Source organism: Sciurus vulgaris (genome assembly GCF_902686455.1).
Source record: "Sciurus vulgaris genome assembly, chromosome: 2".
Lineage (NCBI taxonomy): Eukaryota > Metazoa > Chordata > Mammalia > Rodentia > Sciuridae > Sciurus > Sciurus vulgaris.
In genome coordinates this window covers 86,535,475-86,553,276 of record NC_136462.1, presented here as the reverse complement: position 1 = coordinate 86,553,276, position 17,802 = coordinate 86,535,475, and the positions used below count along the sequence as shown (strand labels likewise).

General features: G+C 38.8%; 1 protein-coding gene across 6 annotated transcripts in view; it reads right to left on the bottom strand.

Moving 5' to 3' along the window:
• Window positions 1-3,643: 3,643 nt before the first annotated feature.
• The window catches only part of CDIN1 (CDAN1 interacting nuclease 1), a 213,998-nt gene continuing 199,839 nt past the window's right edge, over window positions 3,644-17,802 (bottom strand). For 3 of the 6 annotated variants that reach the window (XM_079128732.1, XM_079128725.1, XM_079128730.1), the window contains exon 9: window positions 3,644-4,168. In XM_079128732.1, the coding sequence (XP_078984858.1) occupies window positions 4,039-4,168 (130 nt within the window). In that variant the 3' untranslated portion in view covers window positions 3,644-4,038. The remainder of the gene's footprint in view (window positions 4,169-17,802) is intronic. The other 3 variants (XM_079128727.1, XM_079128724.1, XM_079128726.1) reach the window with 1 other exon arrangement.

Genomic DNA, 17,802 nt, shown 5'->3' with positions numbered 1-17,802 from the left:
CTTTTTTTTTTTTTTGGGAGTACTTTGATCGAGCTTTGAAATCATTTTAGTGGATTCCTATTGTATGAAAACTGTAATTTATAGTGCTTGACCTAAGCAGCTCTTTTGTCTCACAGCCATATTCAAAACAATAGCAGGAAAGTAAAAAACACAAGGGGAACTCAAGCTGTTCTGGTTATTATTTAATTCATAATTCCATCTTCCTTATTTAACCTTTGGCATCCAGGCACATTCTCTAATATCGGGTTCAGAATGTGTTTACTACGTATAGGAAGGTTAGTTTGGAGTAATAGGAGCAGATGATCCAAACTTGTTCTCAGGCGATCCTTCCTTAACAGAAGCGGCTTTACAACAGGCTCAGACAGGCGCTTCTCTGTAGAGGGTGACACTGCAGGCACACTCCCGTTGTTTGCCTTTTCGTTTCCTCTCTAGTTAAGCTTATTTGTTCCTTAACCGTGATCAAGAATGTGCCGGCCAGGAGATTTTCTCCTCCCGTTTTTGTCATAAAATTGTAATAGTTTGAGGCAATCAGCTCCCATCAGATCACATGGACAATGGCAAGCTGACCCTATGATCAAAGAGCTGAGTAATTCACTAACTAAATCACAGTCATTTTTCTATTTTAATTCACAATTTTAGTCAGATGAACAACACTCAGGCTGAAAGGAGCTATAAAACCCTATTTTTTTTTTTTTGGCTTCTTTTGTCAAAATACTCGAAGGCATAAACCTCATTCTACATTTAACCCTGTAAAATCTGATTATCTTAGTTAAAAGTTTTTATGATCCTACAGGTGCCACAGAGGAATATTTTGACGTGATGGATGCTCCTTGAAGTTTGCTTTTCCCTGAAGAGATTAGGCCAGTTGTTCTACCCACCCTCGACAGATGCATTAGGGCTTAGATGAGATGTATTTTGATCCTGGGATCTTTTTCTAGAAAGAAAAAGAGCCAAAAAGTAGAGCGATATGCAGAGTACAAACCACGTGGAAGGAAACTGGCAAAGGCCAGTAAAGGGAAGGCAATTGGGAAGATATGAGAAGCAAAGGAAAGGAACTGAAGGCCCTGAAGATTTAATTCAATTGAAACACAAGGTCTGTCCATGGGCACAGGTTAAAAAGAGCAAACCTCTAAAGTATCTTGGCTCTGAAGAGGAAAGCAAATAATGGGTGTAGCTCCCCAGTGAGAGGCAAGTGAATTAACTGTTCACTTGGCACTGTGCATTAATTAGTGTGGCCCGCCAGGGACCATTTAGTAGATTACCTCATCAGGGCTCTAAGCAATCCTCTGGTGGCTTGCATGAGTTAATGCACCCCCCAATGACCAATAATTTATCATCTTTTCCAGGGGGTGGAATTGTGTCTTGAAGATAATGAGCAGGTACACACACCTATGGTTAAAATAAAATTATTTCCCCTGGAGGTCCAGCTTTCTATTTTAGAAGCCCGAACCTTCCTTTCTATGTGTGACTTTAGGAGCATTTTTGAAGAGTTACGGTAATAGAAGGCAAAAGAGAAAAGATTCTCAATCGTTTGTGTTTTTTTGTTGTTGCTGTTTTGCCAGGTTGCGGGGAAGAGGAAAGGGTGGTGGGAGGGAGTTCATGAAGTCACCCTAAGCCTCAGTAGTGGATCAGCTTTGGTCTGCACCCTTTCCTCTCCGTACTTCAAACGGGTCTCTTGTGTGTTTGTAGGAGCAGATGCGTGGCAAGTCCCTGTATGCCAGAGAGGACATCAGTTAGTGTTATGTTTTACACACACTCCTCCTTCCTGTTGTGGCATAATTCATTAGCACAGTGTGCAGGATGTGCCATAAAACAAGATTTTGCTTTAACGTTAATGTCCTAATGACGACAACAATAAAAATAAGTTGTCATCCCACATGCACTATCCAGGGCTGATGTTTATATTGTCTAAATTAAAAAAAAAAATAACACATAGAGATGAAACACTGATAAGTGTTTTAACATAAAAGAAAAAGACAAGAAGGCTTTAAGCTTCCGATTTGGGAACTTACTCCCTTCCTTCCCACATCCCTCCGATTCACATGAAGTAGATACAATCAGATTAGTTCTTGTGTGGGAAAAAGCTTCCTTTTGAGTAACTCGTAACCTTATTGCAGCATGCAGTTAGCTGCTGGTTTCTTGTTTTTAAGGTCCAATTGTAAAGCCTCACTCATGGAGAGGAGGGGGTGTCTTTGGGGAACACCAATACTTTCCCACAACACATTATGTCAGGGTGCCAGGTAGAAGAATACACACAAAATGCAAGTACCTTTTTTTATTTTTTAATTTATTTGGGCACACTCATCATAAATTTGTTTAATGTAAAACAAACAAATCCTTGACAAGGGTTTAACAGGATTTTCAACATCTGTGCAGATAAATTTAATTTATTCCTCAAGTAAAAAAACAGTTTAGAGCATGCCATGAAGCCTGCTTTTAACAGGTTTAAATATTTTTGTTTAAAATGTGTGTGTGCATGTGTGCGCAAGTGTGCATATCAAGGCAATATGGTAGGGTTCTCAAATCATCTATTTACTCGCAAAGCTTGCATGATAAATTTTACACCGAAATACAAGTTTGCTTGATGCCTCTTTATCATTGTCTTCTTCCTCTCTTGAGGGTTCACGTAGAAGCCTCACTATAAAGTCTGGTTTGGACTCCAGGTGTTTGTATACTTTGAAAGGAAAAGTCATAAGCAGAGTTTTACAAACCTTCTTAGGTACAGAATCAACTAAGTAGTAGTGCCAAATTTAGTCTTTTGAAGAACAAAGTAATGTGTATAGCATAAAGGTGTTTGCAAAAGTTATATTTTTATTAATATTTCCAAAATCACCTATTTGACATTATAAAAGCTATGTTTTATAAGCATGGGGGCAAACATTTTGCTAAATACATTTTTTGATAGATTTTTAATTTCCCAAAAGATAGGTTTATAACTAATTTAGTGATTTTTTTTTTAGAGTCCAGTCTGGTCTGCAGTATATAAAGGTAAACAAATTTAAGTGAGCAAATACAAAACATTCTTTATTGTGCTAATTTAAAAACTGCTCCAGGTTTATTTCTGGTATACTTCTTTCATTCAAAGCTGAACATTTCTGATGTCTAAATTATTTGTTACAAAATTATGTAGTATAAAATGCAGACACAAAGCCGTGTAAGGAATGTGCTTTAAAAATTTTTTACTCATAAAATTCTGGCTAACTTAGCACTGACGAGTAGCCATGATTAAAAATAAACTCTGGACAATGCTGGCCCTGAGTTTCATTTCTCTCCCCTCAGCTTCTACACCAAAGGAGTGTGGCTCCCAGACACAATGTAACCAATGCTTTTAAATGAGATAAATGTAAAATGTTTGGAGTTCAAATAAGCATTATCAAAAGAGGAAATTCTCATCAAGTGTATTTTTGCAGCTTGGCTTAAATCCACAGAAGCCAGGAAATTGTAAAGACTGAGCAGAATATGCATGTGGCACAGGCTCCCTTCTAGATCTGCTGTGGCTCTGCAGGTGAGAGCCAAACTTGAATTCAGACTTCTTGTCTTCAGCTTTTGTAGGTTTGGCTAGGTTATTCCAGGACAGTCATGCAAGGATGGGTATCTGTGAGCGCACACGAATAGAAGGGAGCGTGGGATGAATGGAAGCTTGGGGGAGGGGGGGGGGGAGGAGGTGATTTGGTAACTGGGAGGAGAATTGAAAAATCACACCTTTCAGTCTCCACATTCTTTCTTTTGTTCAGTACACAAGGAGAAACCATCCGGAAGGAAGAAAGATTATGACTATCTATAAACTAACTGTTTGACAGAGACAGAAATGCTGATAATGAGTGGGTTGTGTCTGTAGTTCTTGGCTGTTCACATCAGCAAGAGATGAAGGAAAACAGAAACTCCTGATATGTTTGTCTCGAGAGGTAGTGGTGAGACCACGCGGCAAGAGTTCAGCTGAAGTTCAGGGCAGATGTTGCCAGGAGTTTACGCTGCAGGAAAGTAAAATTGCTTCCGGATTCACTCTTCCTCCCAGCTTCTCTTCCAGGATCTTCAGGGTCAAGCTGTGCTATGGCATAAGGTGACAATGTCTGTGGGGAAACAGGCTTTGAGCAGGATGCCCCTCTCCCGGTTGCAGTCCAACTCCTGGATAAATCCATACCAATAGATGACCAAGCCCGGGCCAAATCTGCAAGAAACACCAGAAAATAACATGCACACATAGTATCAATACAGTTAGCTCCAGAAAAGGGTCACTTTGGAGGCACAGATGATTAAATGACTGGATTGCACAATGCATGCCATCATTATGAATGAAAGTAGCTGAATATATACCAAAGAGCTCACTGTATACAGAAACCTTTCTTTTCCAGGAACCTGAAGAACTTCAGATATAGGAACCATCCGTAACACCTTTCCGTAAGGTGTTATGAGCTTGGGCTAATGTGGCTACTTGGCTGACAAGGAAAAAACCAAAGTAAGGACAGTGATAAACTGAGGAATACCTAGTTTGGAATTTTAGTCTAATATTTAGTGGGACTATTTTTAAAATTCAACTTGTTCACATCTTTTTTTTTTTTTTTTTTTTTTTTTTTTGGTACCAGAGATTGAACCCAGGTGTGCTTAACCACTGAACCACATCCCCAGCCCTTTCTACTTTTTATTGTTTTAGACAGGATCTTGCGAAATTGTTGAGGGTACCTTTGAATTTGTGATATTCCTGCCTCAACCTCCTGAGCTGGTGGGATTACAGGCGTGTGTTACCAGGTCCTGCTAAACTTGCTCATTTTCAATTACGAAAAGGAAAAGAGTATTTTAATAAAGAATTTAAAAAATGGAACAGCTTTATGTCCTCTCGGGCTATAACATTGTATTCATACACCAATAGGCCAGAAGCATCTCCTGTCAGCCACTCCTTCTAAGTCATAAAAAGAAAAGGAAAGGAAACCACGCCTGTAATCCCAATGATGCAGGAGGCTGAGGCAGAAGGATCAAAAGATCCAGGCCAGCCTGGGCAACTTAGCAAGACTCTATATCAAAATAAGATTAAAAGTGCTGGGGATGTAGCTCAGTGGTAGAGCACCTCTGGGTGCTAGTACCTGCTCCCTGCCTTCCACAACCCATTTGACAAACTGGAATTCTTTAAAGATACCTTCATTCCAACACTTCACTCTGCGCATTAAAACCTAAGAGCAGATTCAGTATGGAATTAATCATGGCAAGAAGTAATAAAGTCATATAGACTTGTGACAAAGTATAGACAGATAGATGCAGGCTTAAAACCTCCATGTTTCTAAGTTGTGCCTCCAAATTATCTCCAATTTTGTTAGCAGTGACTGATTCCCGCCAGGCAGACTCAGGAAGTGGCCCTGTAGACGACTTCACCCATCAGGAAGTTGAGACCTTTAGGCTGGGTTCATAAAGATGTAATCACTATCAATCACTGTGCACAGAGAGATGTTTTGCACATCAGTTTCACGTTTTTCCTACCGAGAGCACTTAATTAAAGGGCAGCACTACTTTTGGTGTACTGTTGCAGGAATTTTACAGTGAAATCATAAATTATGAATGTTGGGTTAGTAAAAGGATGTCTAAAAACAGAACTGCTTTCTGTATTCTAACATTACAGCAGGCTGAGCCATGCTAGGCCAAAAGCTTTTTCCTTGTATGATTTATTATATGCTGTGGTGTACTTGCCAAAACTAACAGTACAGGATGGGCTGTGAGATACTGTATGCACAGGAACAAGTTCACTTGGATGTCATGGACTGGTTTATTTGGGGATTCACATCAGTAGGGTAGGCAAGTCATATTCAAGATGTGTTCCAGGGGTTTAGAAACTGGTTGTATGAGAAGTCTAGGAGCATCAGACCCAGTGAGATTTACCCAAATTCTGGGCTGGCGGCAGATGCTCTCTTTTTCCTTAGCATCTCCAACAAAGGGGTTCTTTCGAGTCAAAACAATTAGGCTCTCTGTGCATGGGGTGTGAGCCCAGTGCTAGAAAGCACACACATTCCCCCTGGATTCGTACTTGCTTCCACTCAACAGAGGGTGTCTCAATAACTTAATTATAAACAATGTCTCAAACTCCAACACTTACTATTTGGTATCTTTATTTTGTAAATAGTTCTGTGATTAAAACCACATGATTTCAGAGTTGTCAAAACAAGCCTGGCAGGAGCCAGGAGATCTGTGAATCTGTGGACCATGTCTATGAGGCCTCCAACCACCAGTGATGTACCCAGTCACAGACTCCACAGATCTCACAGTGAGCGCAACAAACGTGCTCCTCCATTTTATTATAAGACCATTCTAGAGACCACAATGTTCTTAGAAAGGCACTAATGTTTTTACAAAGGGAGAAAAAAATGTGATCTAAAGAGTCATGGGGAAGAACAAAAGAATGTATGGGGGTCATAAAAAACAAGCCCACTGCTTTAAAGATTTAGTAAAACAAAAACACATATCACCAGCACTGAGCGAGCGAGAACAGCTTGTACTTTCCCTGAACAGCTAAATCATGAGCCAAAGGACTCGAAGCATGACAGCTCTTTACAAAAATGGCATTTCCTAGGTAGAGAAGCCAAGCTGGGGAATACCTCACTCAATGCCCTAGAAAAAGGACTTGTTTCACTTGTGAGGCAACAGATGAAACCTGACAACTCAAAAAGGTCTGGAAGATTGAACCTGTACATTTCACATGGTGGATCACAACCAGGATTCCCTTGAGGTAGTAACACCATCTACAAACATTTTCAGCAGGACTCACAAGAAGTCTCCACCAGCTATCCACATCTTCGTTTCTTATGAAAGAAAGTTAACTTTAGCTCTGTCACATAGCTCAAAACCTCCCCTTGACAGTGTGTGTCTAATTCAAAATAAAGAAACACAACTTCCTTTTGTAAGTAGAGAAGGGTAGAGAGGCTTTTAAATTATGTGGTCTGTAGGGGATAAAAATAATAGAGATTTTAAAGGGTGACAAGTTTGGAAATTTAATGGCAGAACAGAAACTGGCCTTGTTCCCAGCATCACCTCAGTGTATCTTTGTGCTTTCTCCAAGAGTTCAGGATCCAGAGATGATCAGATGCTGCTAAGATAACCTTTCAGCAACTTATCTGTTTATCAAGAGGCTGACCACATCAAGGAAATTTTATAGTCACTTCCTAAGTTATCTGAAGTAAGGGAGAGGAATTTTTGGTTGATAACTTGAAAGACAAAGCAATCCAAAACCATTCATTCTGAAAAGGCGTAAGGCAGGGAGAAAACAGGACCCCACAAAATTTTTATGTAGGAGTGAAGTGTGGTGGCGCATGACTATGATCTTAGTGGCTCAGGAGGCTGAGGCAGGAGGATTGCAAGTCCAAAGTCAGCCTCAGCAACTTGGTGAGGCTGTAAGCAACTTAGTGAGATCCTATCTCAAAATTAAAAAGTGCTGGGGATGTGGCTCAGTGGTTAAGAGCCCCTGGGTTTAATGCCTGGTACACACACACACACACACACACACAAAATTAAATGTAGGTCAAGTTTCGTTTGTAGGTTGAACATTTTCACCATGTTGATGCCTATTCTTTTTTACTGTGGCACCACTGGACAAGAATGAGATCACTGGGAAGGATATGTAATCTTCATGACCAATTAAAATTCAAAGAGACTCTGGTAATGGCATTTAAAAGAAAACAGAATCTCTGGGACTGAAAGAATGTACAAAGCAGACAGTTAGTTGCTCTGCCACTGGGATCACAGCTCTACTGACCAGCCCAGAGACACTCAGTAACGGGAAGTGAAGGAACATGGATTGATTCTGTGAACACCTTTCAAGGTTGACTATCATTTTAGAGTTGTTACACTCTTGGTCAAGTAGTAAGATCTCAGAGTTCCCAACACATTTAAAATCTCTTGGGGGGTAGAGATTAGAATGTGAGTGACTTTTAAACAAGTAATTTTGCTTAGAAATAAAACACCACAAAATCAGAAAAATAACAAATACCTCTTGAAATAATGGGAGATGGAAGCCAAGAGTCATGAAAGACCTTGAAGATGTGAAAGATGAAGTTCATCATAAATCGTGACAACCTCATAAATGTATTCAGATATGTTTCTATGATTTCCTTCCCTTTTAGGATATTTAGATAAATTAAACTGGAGACTGGGGCATTAAAGCTGGGTACCTTTTGTGTTTTTGTGCATACTTGTCTCCTAGGGATTATCCCTCTGTTTCAGCATTTGTCTCTTTTTTTATTCTGAGGCTGTGGTGAGGACAGAGGACATGTTTTATTTACATTCCTGAACTTTATGCCTAGCATGATAGTGCCTAGTATGTGGCAGATACCCTTGTGGATGAGATGAGAAGACGGTGTTAGTAATAACAATCAGGTTTGTTGGTTATTGAATTTGGTGGTGGCCTGCTTTAGAAGTGCTGATGGCAGGACTCAGTTACTGCCACAACACAGCATTTTCACTATGGCAAGGATGATGGTAATAATAGTTATAAAAATGTTCTTACAGGTTGAAAATCTGAAATACTCCAAAATATGATTCTTTGGGAGCGCTAACAAGACACCACAGTGGAAAATTCCATACCTGACCTCATATGATAGGTGGTAGTCCAAACACAGTTAACGTTGTAAAGAGGTAAACACAGGCACTAAAAATATGCCATAAAATTACCTTCAAGCTATGTGTATAAGGTACAAATGAAACATAAAATTAATTTTGTGTCTATATTTGAGTGTTACTCTGAAGAGATCTTAATATACATTGCAAGTATTTCAAATTCCTACAAAATCCCAAATCTGAAACACTTCTGGCGTAATGCATTTTGGATAAGGGATACTCAACATGTATTGATATTTTCATAGCATTTACTGTGTGCCAGACACACTTCTAAGCACTTACTCTACATCAGCTCTTTTAATTTTTCTCTTAGACCCAGTCTTGCTAAGTTGTTGAGGCTGATCTGGAACTTGGGGTCCTCCTGTCTCAGGCTCCTGAGTTGCTGAGATTACAGGCATGTGCCAACATTACTGGCTCAACACACTTAATTTTTATGCCAACCTCATGAAGTAGGTTCAATTACTGTCCTAGTTCTACAAATGAAGAAATTGAGGCACAAAGAAACTTAGCAGGTTTCATAAAGTCTCACAGCTGAAATGTAGAAAAAGTTGTCTTGGGAATCAGTCTGTGATTGTATTAATGATGTAGTGATCAGTTTACTAAACTGGTGAAAGAGTATCAAATTTTAACCAGAAAAAGAAGAAAAGGCCTTTGTACTAGGTACAGTGTTCTGAGAATATTTTAGAGGATTCTGACGCCATATCTCCAGTCTAGAATTGACCCAGAAGAGAAATGCAGGGTATCTGAGGAGCAGTACAGTGGAATATGTCTGAACTAGAAATGAACCCTCAGGTAGGGGATGTCCACCATCCCCTGATTGTGAGAAGGGTCTTGGGGAGGAGAGGGGTGATTCATGCTCTGTCTCTCAAGTGCAGAATTATGTCTCTAAAGTGCAGAATTAGGGTTATGTTTTAAAGGAGCTAAGAATTGGATTTTGATTCAACACAAATTTTTTTTTCTATAACTGAAATTTTGAAAACAGGGAGTGCTCTGCCTTGCAAAACAAAGACATTTCTGTGATGGGTTGTATTAAACCAAGAATGGGCTTTCATTAATCTAAAAAAAAAAAAAAAAAAAAGCCGGGTGCAGTGGAACACCCCTGCAATCCTAGCAACTCAGAAGGCTGAGGCAGTCTGAGTTTTGGAAGCTTGAGGCCAGTTTGGGCAACTGAGTGAGATACTGCCTTAAAAAAAAGAAAAAAAGAAAAAAAAAGGCTGGGGTGTGTGGGATGTGGCTCAGTGGTAGAAGCCTCTGGGTTCAATCCCCCGTATCAAAAAAAAAAAATTTTTTTTTGGTCAACACATAAAAATTAGAACTTTTTTTTTTACAAAGAACCCTTCATATTCTGCTTCTTTTGAAAAACTGATCTGCTACAAGTGGCTGGAGCAAAGTAAGAGCTGACAGCTGCCCCCTCCAGACATGGCATGCATTCCCAGGTTTGTGGCAGTCTCTGCCATTCTCTGCCACTCCCTGATGCTGGGACCCTGTGCCAGGTACCCTTTATCTCCATGCCTGTGCTGTGGACTTCCTCAGGGTAAAGACCCATTTTTCCATGCTCACATCTCTTCAAATGTGGGAAAGCACTAGAGAGCCTCAGAGGGTTTCATATTTCAAGAAAAAAACAAGAGGGCATTTTTCTTATGTTCTTTCTACTTTGCTCATTTATGTCTACCTGGTCCCTGGGGCCATTTGAGTTCTTGACCTCTGTCCTGAGATCTAACTTAGGTTCTTAATCTTGGGCCAGATAATTGAGGGGTTGGAAAGAAACTGCAAGAGACTATTATACATGCCAAGCTCTATTCTCAAGAGTGGGGGAAATATATGTGTGTGTATGTGTATGCATATATAAAATAACAAAATATATTATACATATTTCTCTTATTTCTAAAATGATGACAAAATAGGATTCACAACAGCTTTCAGTCATCATGTATTTTCTAAGTAGATGGGATCTAAAAGCACAGCTGTTATCATATGGGAGTAGCAAAAATTGTTTTTGTTTGTTTTGAGGAAAATCTTTGAATCTAGAAGGGTTGGGGATGTCCCTCTAATTGGTTCCACTTCTTTCTATAGATGGATGTGTTATGTGCAGGTGAAGGGCATACACAAAGGAGGTTCTCTGATATGCGTAACACTAAGACATATTGAAGATGTGTGAAAATACTTGGCAAAGTTGTAGCTAACCTGTCCCTGCACATATGGTTCATCTTCACAGTAAAAAATGAGCTGGTAGGAAAGACATTTAGCAACTGCACCAGGTCCCATTAAGAACTCACTCTACTGAGAGCAGTCTTGCCACTGTTACCTATAAGAAGAAAGGTACAGAAAAGTGTCAAACTAAATTGGGCAGCAGCAGCAATGAAAGAAGACCCCAGTGATGGTGCTGGTGGAGTTCTTATGAATTGCAACTAAGAGATTCGGACAGATATTGTGGCAGGCAGACTATTAAGATGGCCTTAATGATACCCACCTGTTATTCAGGCTCTTTGTAATCGTTTGTCTGTGAATGTGGGCTGGACCTACTGACTTGCTTGTAACTAAAAGAATACAGCAGGAATGATAGGATTATCACTGTGATTAGGTTAGAAAAGCTGTGACTTTTGCTATTAAACTCTTGCCTTCTCTGCTTGCACTCTGTGATGAAGCAAACTGTCACATGGGAGAAGCCTGTGTGACAAGGAACTGAAGGTGGTCTGTGGTCAACAGCCACTGTGGAACTGCAGTCCAACAATCCATGAGGAAATAAATCTTGACAACAACATGAGTGAGCATGAAAGTGGACCTTTCCTTAGTCAAAAATGCTGATGAGACTGGGTCAGGACAGCCTGGAAGAGACTGTGAAGCAGAGGACCCAGCTAAGCTGTGCTTGCACTCCCAAGCCACCGAAGTTGTGAGAAAAATGTGTGCTATTTCTAGTCACTGGTTTGGAGTCATTTGTTATACAGCATTAGATAACTAATACAAATATGCACTACAAACTTGAGTTTAAGTATAAATCAAATACCATTCTTCCACATATGCAGTATGAAGAAACCTGTTGGGTACAGACTCTTTTTCAGTTATAGCTGAACCCAGAATTTAGAGCAGAAAGGACGACTGAAGGTGATCATCTACAAACAGTAACTCTTAAAGGCAAACTGCAAGTTATTGAGCAACCATGTGCTTTTGTACTAACTGCTGCTTGCCTCCTCAATACTTGTCCTTGCTGCATAGCTAGGATACTGGGGTTACATGAAATGAAGCAGGCTTCATGTTTTCTCCTATCTGTGGTTTGGGTGTTAAACTTGGTTTCTGGGTTTCTAAAGTTGCAAATTTGAAGAGGTGCACAGGGGAGGGCCACTACAGGCAGAACATGTTGCCAGCTCAAGTGAATGACTACTGACAACTAGGGAAGAGATATTAAAAATGCCAACTGTGATATCCCATGGCTGTTTGGTGTTGGGGCAAACAGACTTTGTCTATCTCAACAGATGCTGAGGACAGTCTAGGAAAAACAGATGCTGGTTACATTTTGTTCAGTTTAAAAAAGGCAGAGAAAGCTGTAATGTATTTTTAAAGACTGTCACCAAGAACATTTTAAAAATGGTACTTTAGTGAGTAAATTCTTAGTTTTCCAGAAAAATCTAGCTATCCTCAGATAATCCCTGAGGATTCCAGATTGCAAATGTTTGAGAGAATATGGTATGAGTTATAAATTGTGTCTTTCAGTTCAAGGTTTTCTATAACTCTCTGAGAAACTCCAAGTCACAGCCAGGAAATTTGGGCCCCCAAATTCAGGAAAAGCTTGCTTACTTTTTAAAATGTAAAACAAAACAATCCCTTTCTTTGCTATGGCTCTACACTATCCCATTCTGCAGGACTTGCTTGGACAGTATTTTCACCTATGGACAAAGAAGAGAACTACTAGCTTCCTGTAGTTATACTTTCCTTTGAGGCATCTTCTTCAGAGAGTGTTGGAAAGAAATGTAGACACAGGAACTTAAGGACTTCTCACCATAATATTAGATAACACTTTGCTAAATTAGCCTGAGTAAACACTTCTCTGGTTGGTTTTTGGAAGCCTGTTTAGCTCCTAGATTCCCACAGATTTCAGGGGGCCACTGGTCAATTCTTACATCTATAAAGATGTTGTCTAAAAATATACAAAATAATGACTACAACAACCAGCAACAAAGAGGTAATTAATATTTACTGAATACTCATTATGTGAGAGGCAGGGTTTCAAGCACTTCTACATGTGCAGACTAATTTAATACTCACTGCCATTTGACAAGGGGTCAGTATGATAACCTTCACTTTACAGAAGATACCAGGGCACCAAAAATGGCTAGGCTTTGAACTCAAGCAGCCTGGCTCTGTAGCTTGCACTTGTGACTTCTATACTATACTATCTCTAATTAAACCTCGTGTTTACACAGAAACTTATAATGGCCATTCACCTTCAAAAAATGTTTATAACACTTGGAAAAGATAAAAAGGTAGGGGCCAGGAGCCAGGCAGGTAGAGTCCTGTATGAGTCTGGATACACCTGTCCATTGGGAGTCATTCTTCTAGTAGGAGGTCAATAGTTTCACACTGCAAGTTTATCTAGCTACCCATTTCTACTCAAGTGTCACTGCATCTGGGAAGTATATGGAAAACCAACCTATAATTCAGCAAAAGAAATTAAAACAATTCCATTTGAGGGAGCAAATTTAAAGCCTTTGACAATCAGGAGGGAGTAAGCTATGGAGTGAGAATTACAGAATCATGGCATAAAGTTCAGAGAAATGTTTCATGCTGTGAAGGGACTCAGAAGTTATGGGGCAGAATCTAAACATGAGGGAAGAGGAGTAAATTCAGAACACTGCCACAGCCTGTTCATATAAGTGGAAATAAACAGCTGGAGTAAGTTATGAGGAAAACTGAGGGAAACAGTGGGCCCAAGTGAGCATGTGAGGTGGAGACTCTTTTCCTAGAGAAGAGGGTTCAGATTTGTTATACAGGGTGGATGCTGTGAACCCCAAAGACCCATTTTTATTTTGCTCCTAAAATATCTCTAAAATAGAGATGTATCTTAAATTTGTGCCATAAACTTGGAGTATTCATGTTTTCAGCTCTGTAAAAAACGTATATTTTTAAAAACTAGTATGCTTTTTACATCTCTTTCCAGCAACATAATAAGATGGTTGAAGGGTGGCAGGACTCATGTACTATTACACAATTTGCTTCTCTACATAGAATAAGAGAAACTCAAGAGACCCATCTAATACTTCTCTTCCTAATAGCTGAATGACTATGATTACATAAAAAAGAATTCTCGGCACACTGAGTCCTAGGATATAAATTGGGATCAAGTCCATAAAACAAACAATTTTCAGCTGAAGGGTGGCAAGTGGGTTATGAAATGATTGGATGATTTCAGTCAAGTTTCTTGTTCATGAGGGTCTTTATCAAACAATAAAAACAAACCTACTTGTATTGATTAGAATCTTTTTTCCCAGCCCAAATCTTTGATTTCAATTCTTAGGCAAATAAAAAACTCCTCCTCTAAAAAAGGGACAAAAATAAATAAGAGAACAGAGAGATTCTCTCTCTCTTCTTTGTCTCTCTCACACACACACATACCCACACATTTTTTTCTTTCCCTCTCCTTGGGGTGGCTGTGTGGGGTCTGTGCTATCTTCTGAGGATGTGTGCAGACATGTGGCTGTTCGAAGTCAACTGTTTCACCATCAAAAAGACTTGCATGTGGTTTTTATGAAGAGTGCATTTTCAAACACATAGTTCAGGATGAAGGAGAAATATAAAACATCTTGTAATTGTTTTAAAATAAACTCTTACACTGTTTATTTAGTTTTAATCTGCATGCTGTAGATTGGTTGTGCACTTGTTAATCACTGTTGTATGTATCTCTAGACGAAGCTGTAAATAACTTTTCAGTCCAAGTGAAATATACTTGCACATGTTTATATGCAAACTATATGTGTATTTATGTCTGTGCATAAATATGTGTACAGTAATAATAGATTAGTTATCATGTAATATAACATCATAAGGTTCTGGCACTATGGTCAATTTAATACAAGATGCAAATATTCTTTTTTTTGGTAGTATCTAGAAATTAAATAAAAATATGATAACTTGGTTCATTTCCTTTTTTTTTGCTTGGCAGGTTTGTGTTTACAAATTGAAATGGCTAAAGAAAGAAAACCCTAGTTATGAGTTTTCTCACTCAATTCATAGATCTGGGTTATAAAAAATGCAAGTTTATCTCTTTAAAACAACCTACTTTCTATAATTTTGAAAATGAAAAGGTAAAAATATAAATACTGATTTACTTCAGTCTTTAATGTCACAGAAAATACATTACTTTGAGGAAAATTTAAAATGTATGTAAGTACACAATCACAATGACCTGAAATTCTCCTTGCTGTGTACATAACTGGACATTTTCTGGTATACATAAAATTACCCGGCATAGTGCTTAATTTCTACTTCATGTTGGGCCATGTTGGATATGCTTACATTATTTCTAACTTATTGGAAATCTTTCCTTAGGAGAGAAAAAAGATAGAAAGCAAAACCAGAAGTTATTTTGTCTTTAATCTATTGTCTCTAGTCTGTGTTTTCCTGGAGAAATGTTTACCTCTGGCATGGGTGAGCTACCTATTAACAGCCTATAGGCTTGCAGATTCATCTTGTGTGGAGCATAAGTCCCAAAAGAAAGGTTCCTCTCCATAAATTGCATATAACTTAAATTTTAATAACATGAAAAATCTATCTACGTTTTAAGTGGACATATAGTTTACTGTGTTAAAAAATGCCACAAGGTTTGCAGTAAAGGAAAAATTATGGTATCGACATGGTATTCAAAAGTCTTCCTTGAAAAGGTGAGTTTTCAACTGTGTTGTATTTATTCATATGCTGGCCCTTTTAATTTTCTCTATGTTATGTCCACTATGGGTGCAGAGAGCAAGAGAGGGGTAGGGGCCCCAAAAGATATGGAGGGATGGAGAGACCAGAATCACACTGACATGATCTAGTTATGAAAATGGAGGATGAGCTTAACCACCATAGTCCTGGCTTTGGCTTCAAACTAGGATGCAGGGGGCAGGCAATATACATCCTCAAACAGGAAGAGGAGAGAAAGAGCAATAGAATTGCAGTGGAAGAAACAGAAACCCTATAGGCAACAAAGTACCCAAGGTCACATTTACTTTGAAAAACATTAAAGTACTAAGAGTGAGAGGATACTTCATGCAGACCTTGGGTGTAAATCGGGTATAAGCACCTAGAATTTACACCCGCCCTTCTTCCAAAAGTTGGGGGTGGTTTACAAAATTGCTTGTGTGAATTATTACATGTTTTCTCAGTTATTTCCCCAGGGAAACATGCCAAAGGCAAACCCATCATTTCAGCTGATTTAGTGTTTGATGTCAGAGAATTTATAATTGATATGACAACCATAATGGATAGTGATCATTGAATTGGCAAAGTCTGGGATGACTGCTATAGTCTACTCTGGTACTCCGCTCTTGTTTACCACAGATTTGTTCTGGTAAATTCTGAGGCTATTTCTGAACTTTTCATTTCCAATTTTCTGAATATTAGAAATCTGAAGTATATTAAAAAACAGAGAAGATTTTATTATATAAATATCATTTAGCCCAAATATGTTTTCTCATGTACTCTTTTTTGATTAGGAATAGGGAGAATAGAGTTTCTTTTTCCCTGGCTGAGTTCGCAAAAGGGTAACCCAGAGTTCAGTCAGACATTTATCTTAAGGCACAAAAAGATTGATGGGTTCTGGATATATAAAAGTCTGCCTAAAATAAAAAAAAAATTATCGGAATTTTCATTCTCAGCGAAGGCAAATAACTAAAGGATAAAGGCTGATACATGTTGGTCCTATAAATCTATCATTAACTAAATGTGACACAGTGCTTCAGGTATGTCAGATCTTAACTTGCTCCAAGTGGATAGTTAAAATTTTCTCTCGTTCACAGTAAATTTTTCTTATTAACGAAAAAAATCTCTTTGGCTAACAAACCCACTCCCACCAACCACCCTCCCTCCCCATTTTCCAGATTCATGAAGGCAAATGCTGGAAAGGTGAAAATAAGTTATAAGTCAGAAATGTTTAAGTCACTAGGAGAAATTGTCAGGGGAAGGAAAGTAATTTAAAAAAAAAGAATTTTAGAAGAAAAATATATGGATAATTTGGCCTAGCAGTTATCAAACACTTCTAGAATATCGGTGTCCTGAGAGCAACTTGCATTTCAGACACACACAGGAGTCAGCCAATCAGGTTTTGTTGAGTGGCTATTTGAACAAATGAATGAGTGCCATAACTCAATCCTACCCAGGAAACAGAGAGTGTATCATGCATTTAGAAAACAAAACAAATACTTCTGGTCCCTGTCTCGCCCCCAACCGACTCTCCCCAACATTAAAAAACGGTTGCCAATAACTCTCAACCATAAAGGGAAGGAAAGTCACTTTTTAAGGGAGAAAATGAGACTTAAAACTACGCTCAAGTTGTGTACTTCTGAAGAACTAGCTTAGACTGCTGTGACTGCTATTAGGAATCTATGCTTTCTAGGATGTTATGGGAGAGAAGATGCTGTAATTTCAAGCCTGATAGAAAGTCCCTGGAAATAACGCTATTGGTGGTGGAGGTGATGGCTGGGAGGATGTGTAGGAATTGGCTGCTAAGAAGAACAACAAAGCACATCGAAGCCAAAGGACACACATTGGTGGTTTTTGCCTCCTTTAAATACAATCGATTTAGGTAGACTTTTGTTTACAATAGCTTTCATCTAGAAGATAAGGTTGTAAAAACATCAATCAAAATGAAATAGTACTGTTCCTGGCCACATCTCAGCAGGTTCATCTGTTATATTTCTTCTTCCCTTTCCAAATACCTTAAGGTGTTTAAGATGAGGGAAGAGATATGAAACTATTAAAATGTACTGTATTTGTGTATGACACATGGATTTCCATTCAGTAACCACCCATGCCATCCCTGCAGGTCCTATGTCATTCCCAGGTTCAGCAGGGGACTGTGCACCTCATGGCTTTACTTTTCAAAAACATTCAAACTCTGCAAAATGATCTCTGCACCAGTTCAATAGAGATCCTTTAAAGAAAATGAAAATCTTATGGCTTCTATATGTTGGTGTGAGGCATTCAATGTATTTATATCCTGTCTTTCCCAAAGAACCACAT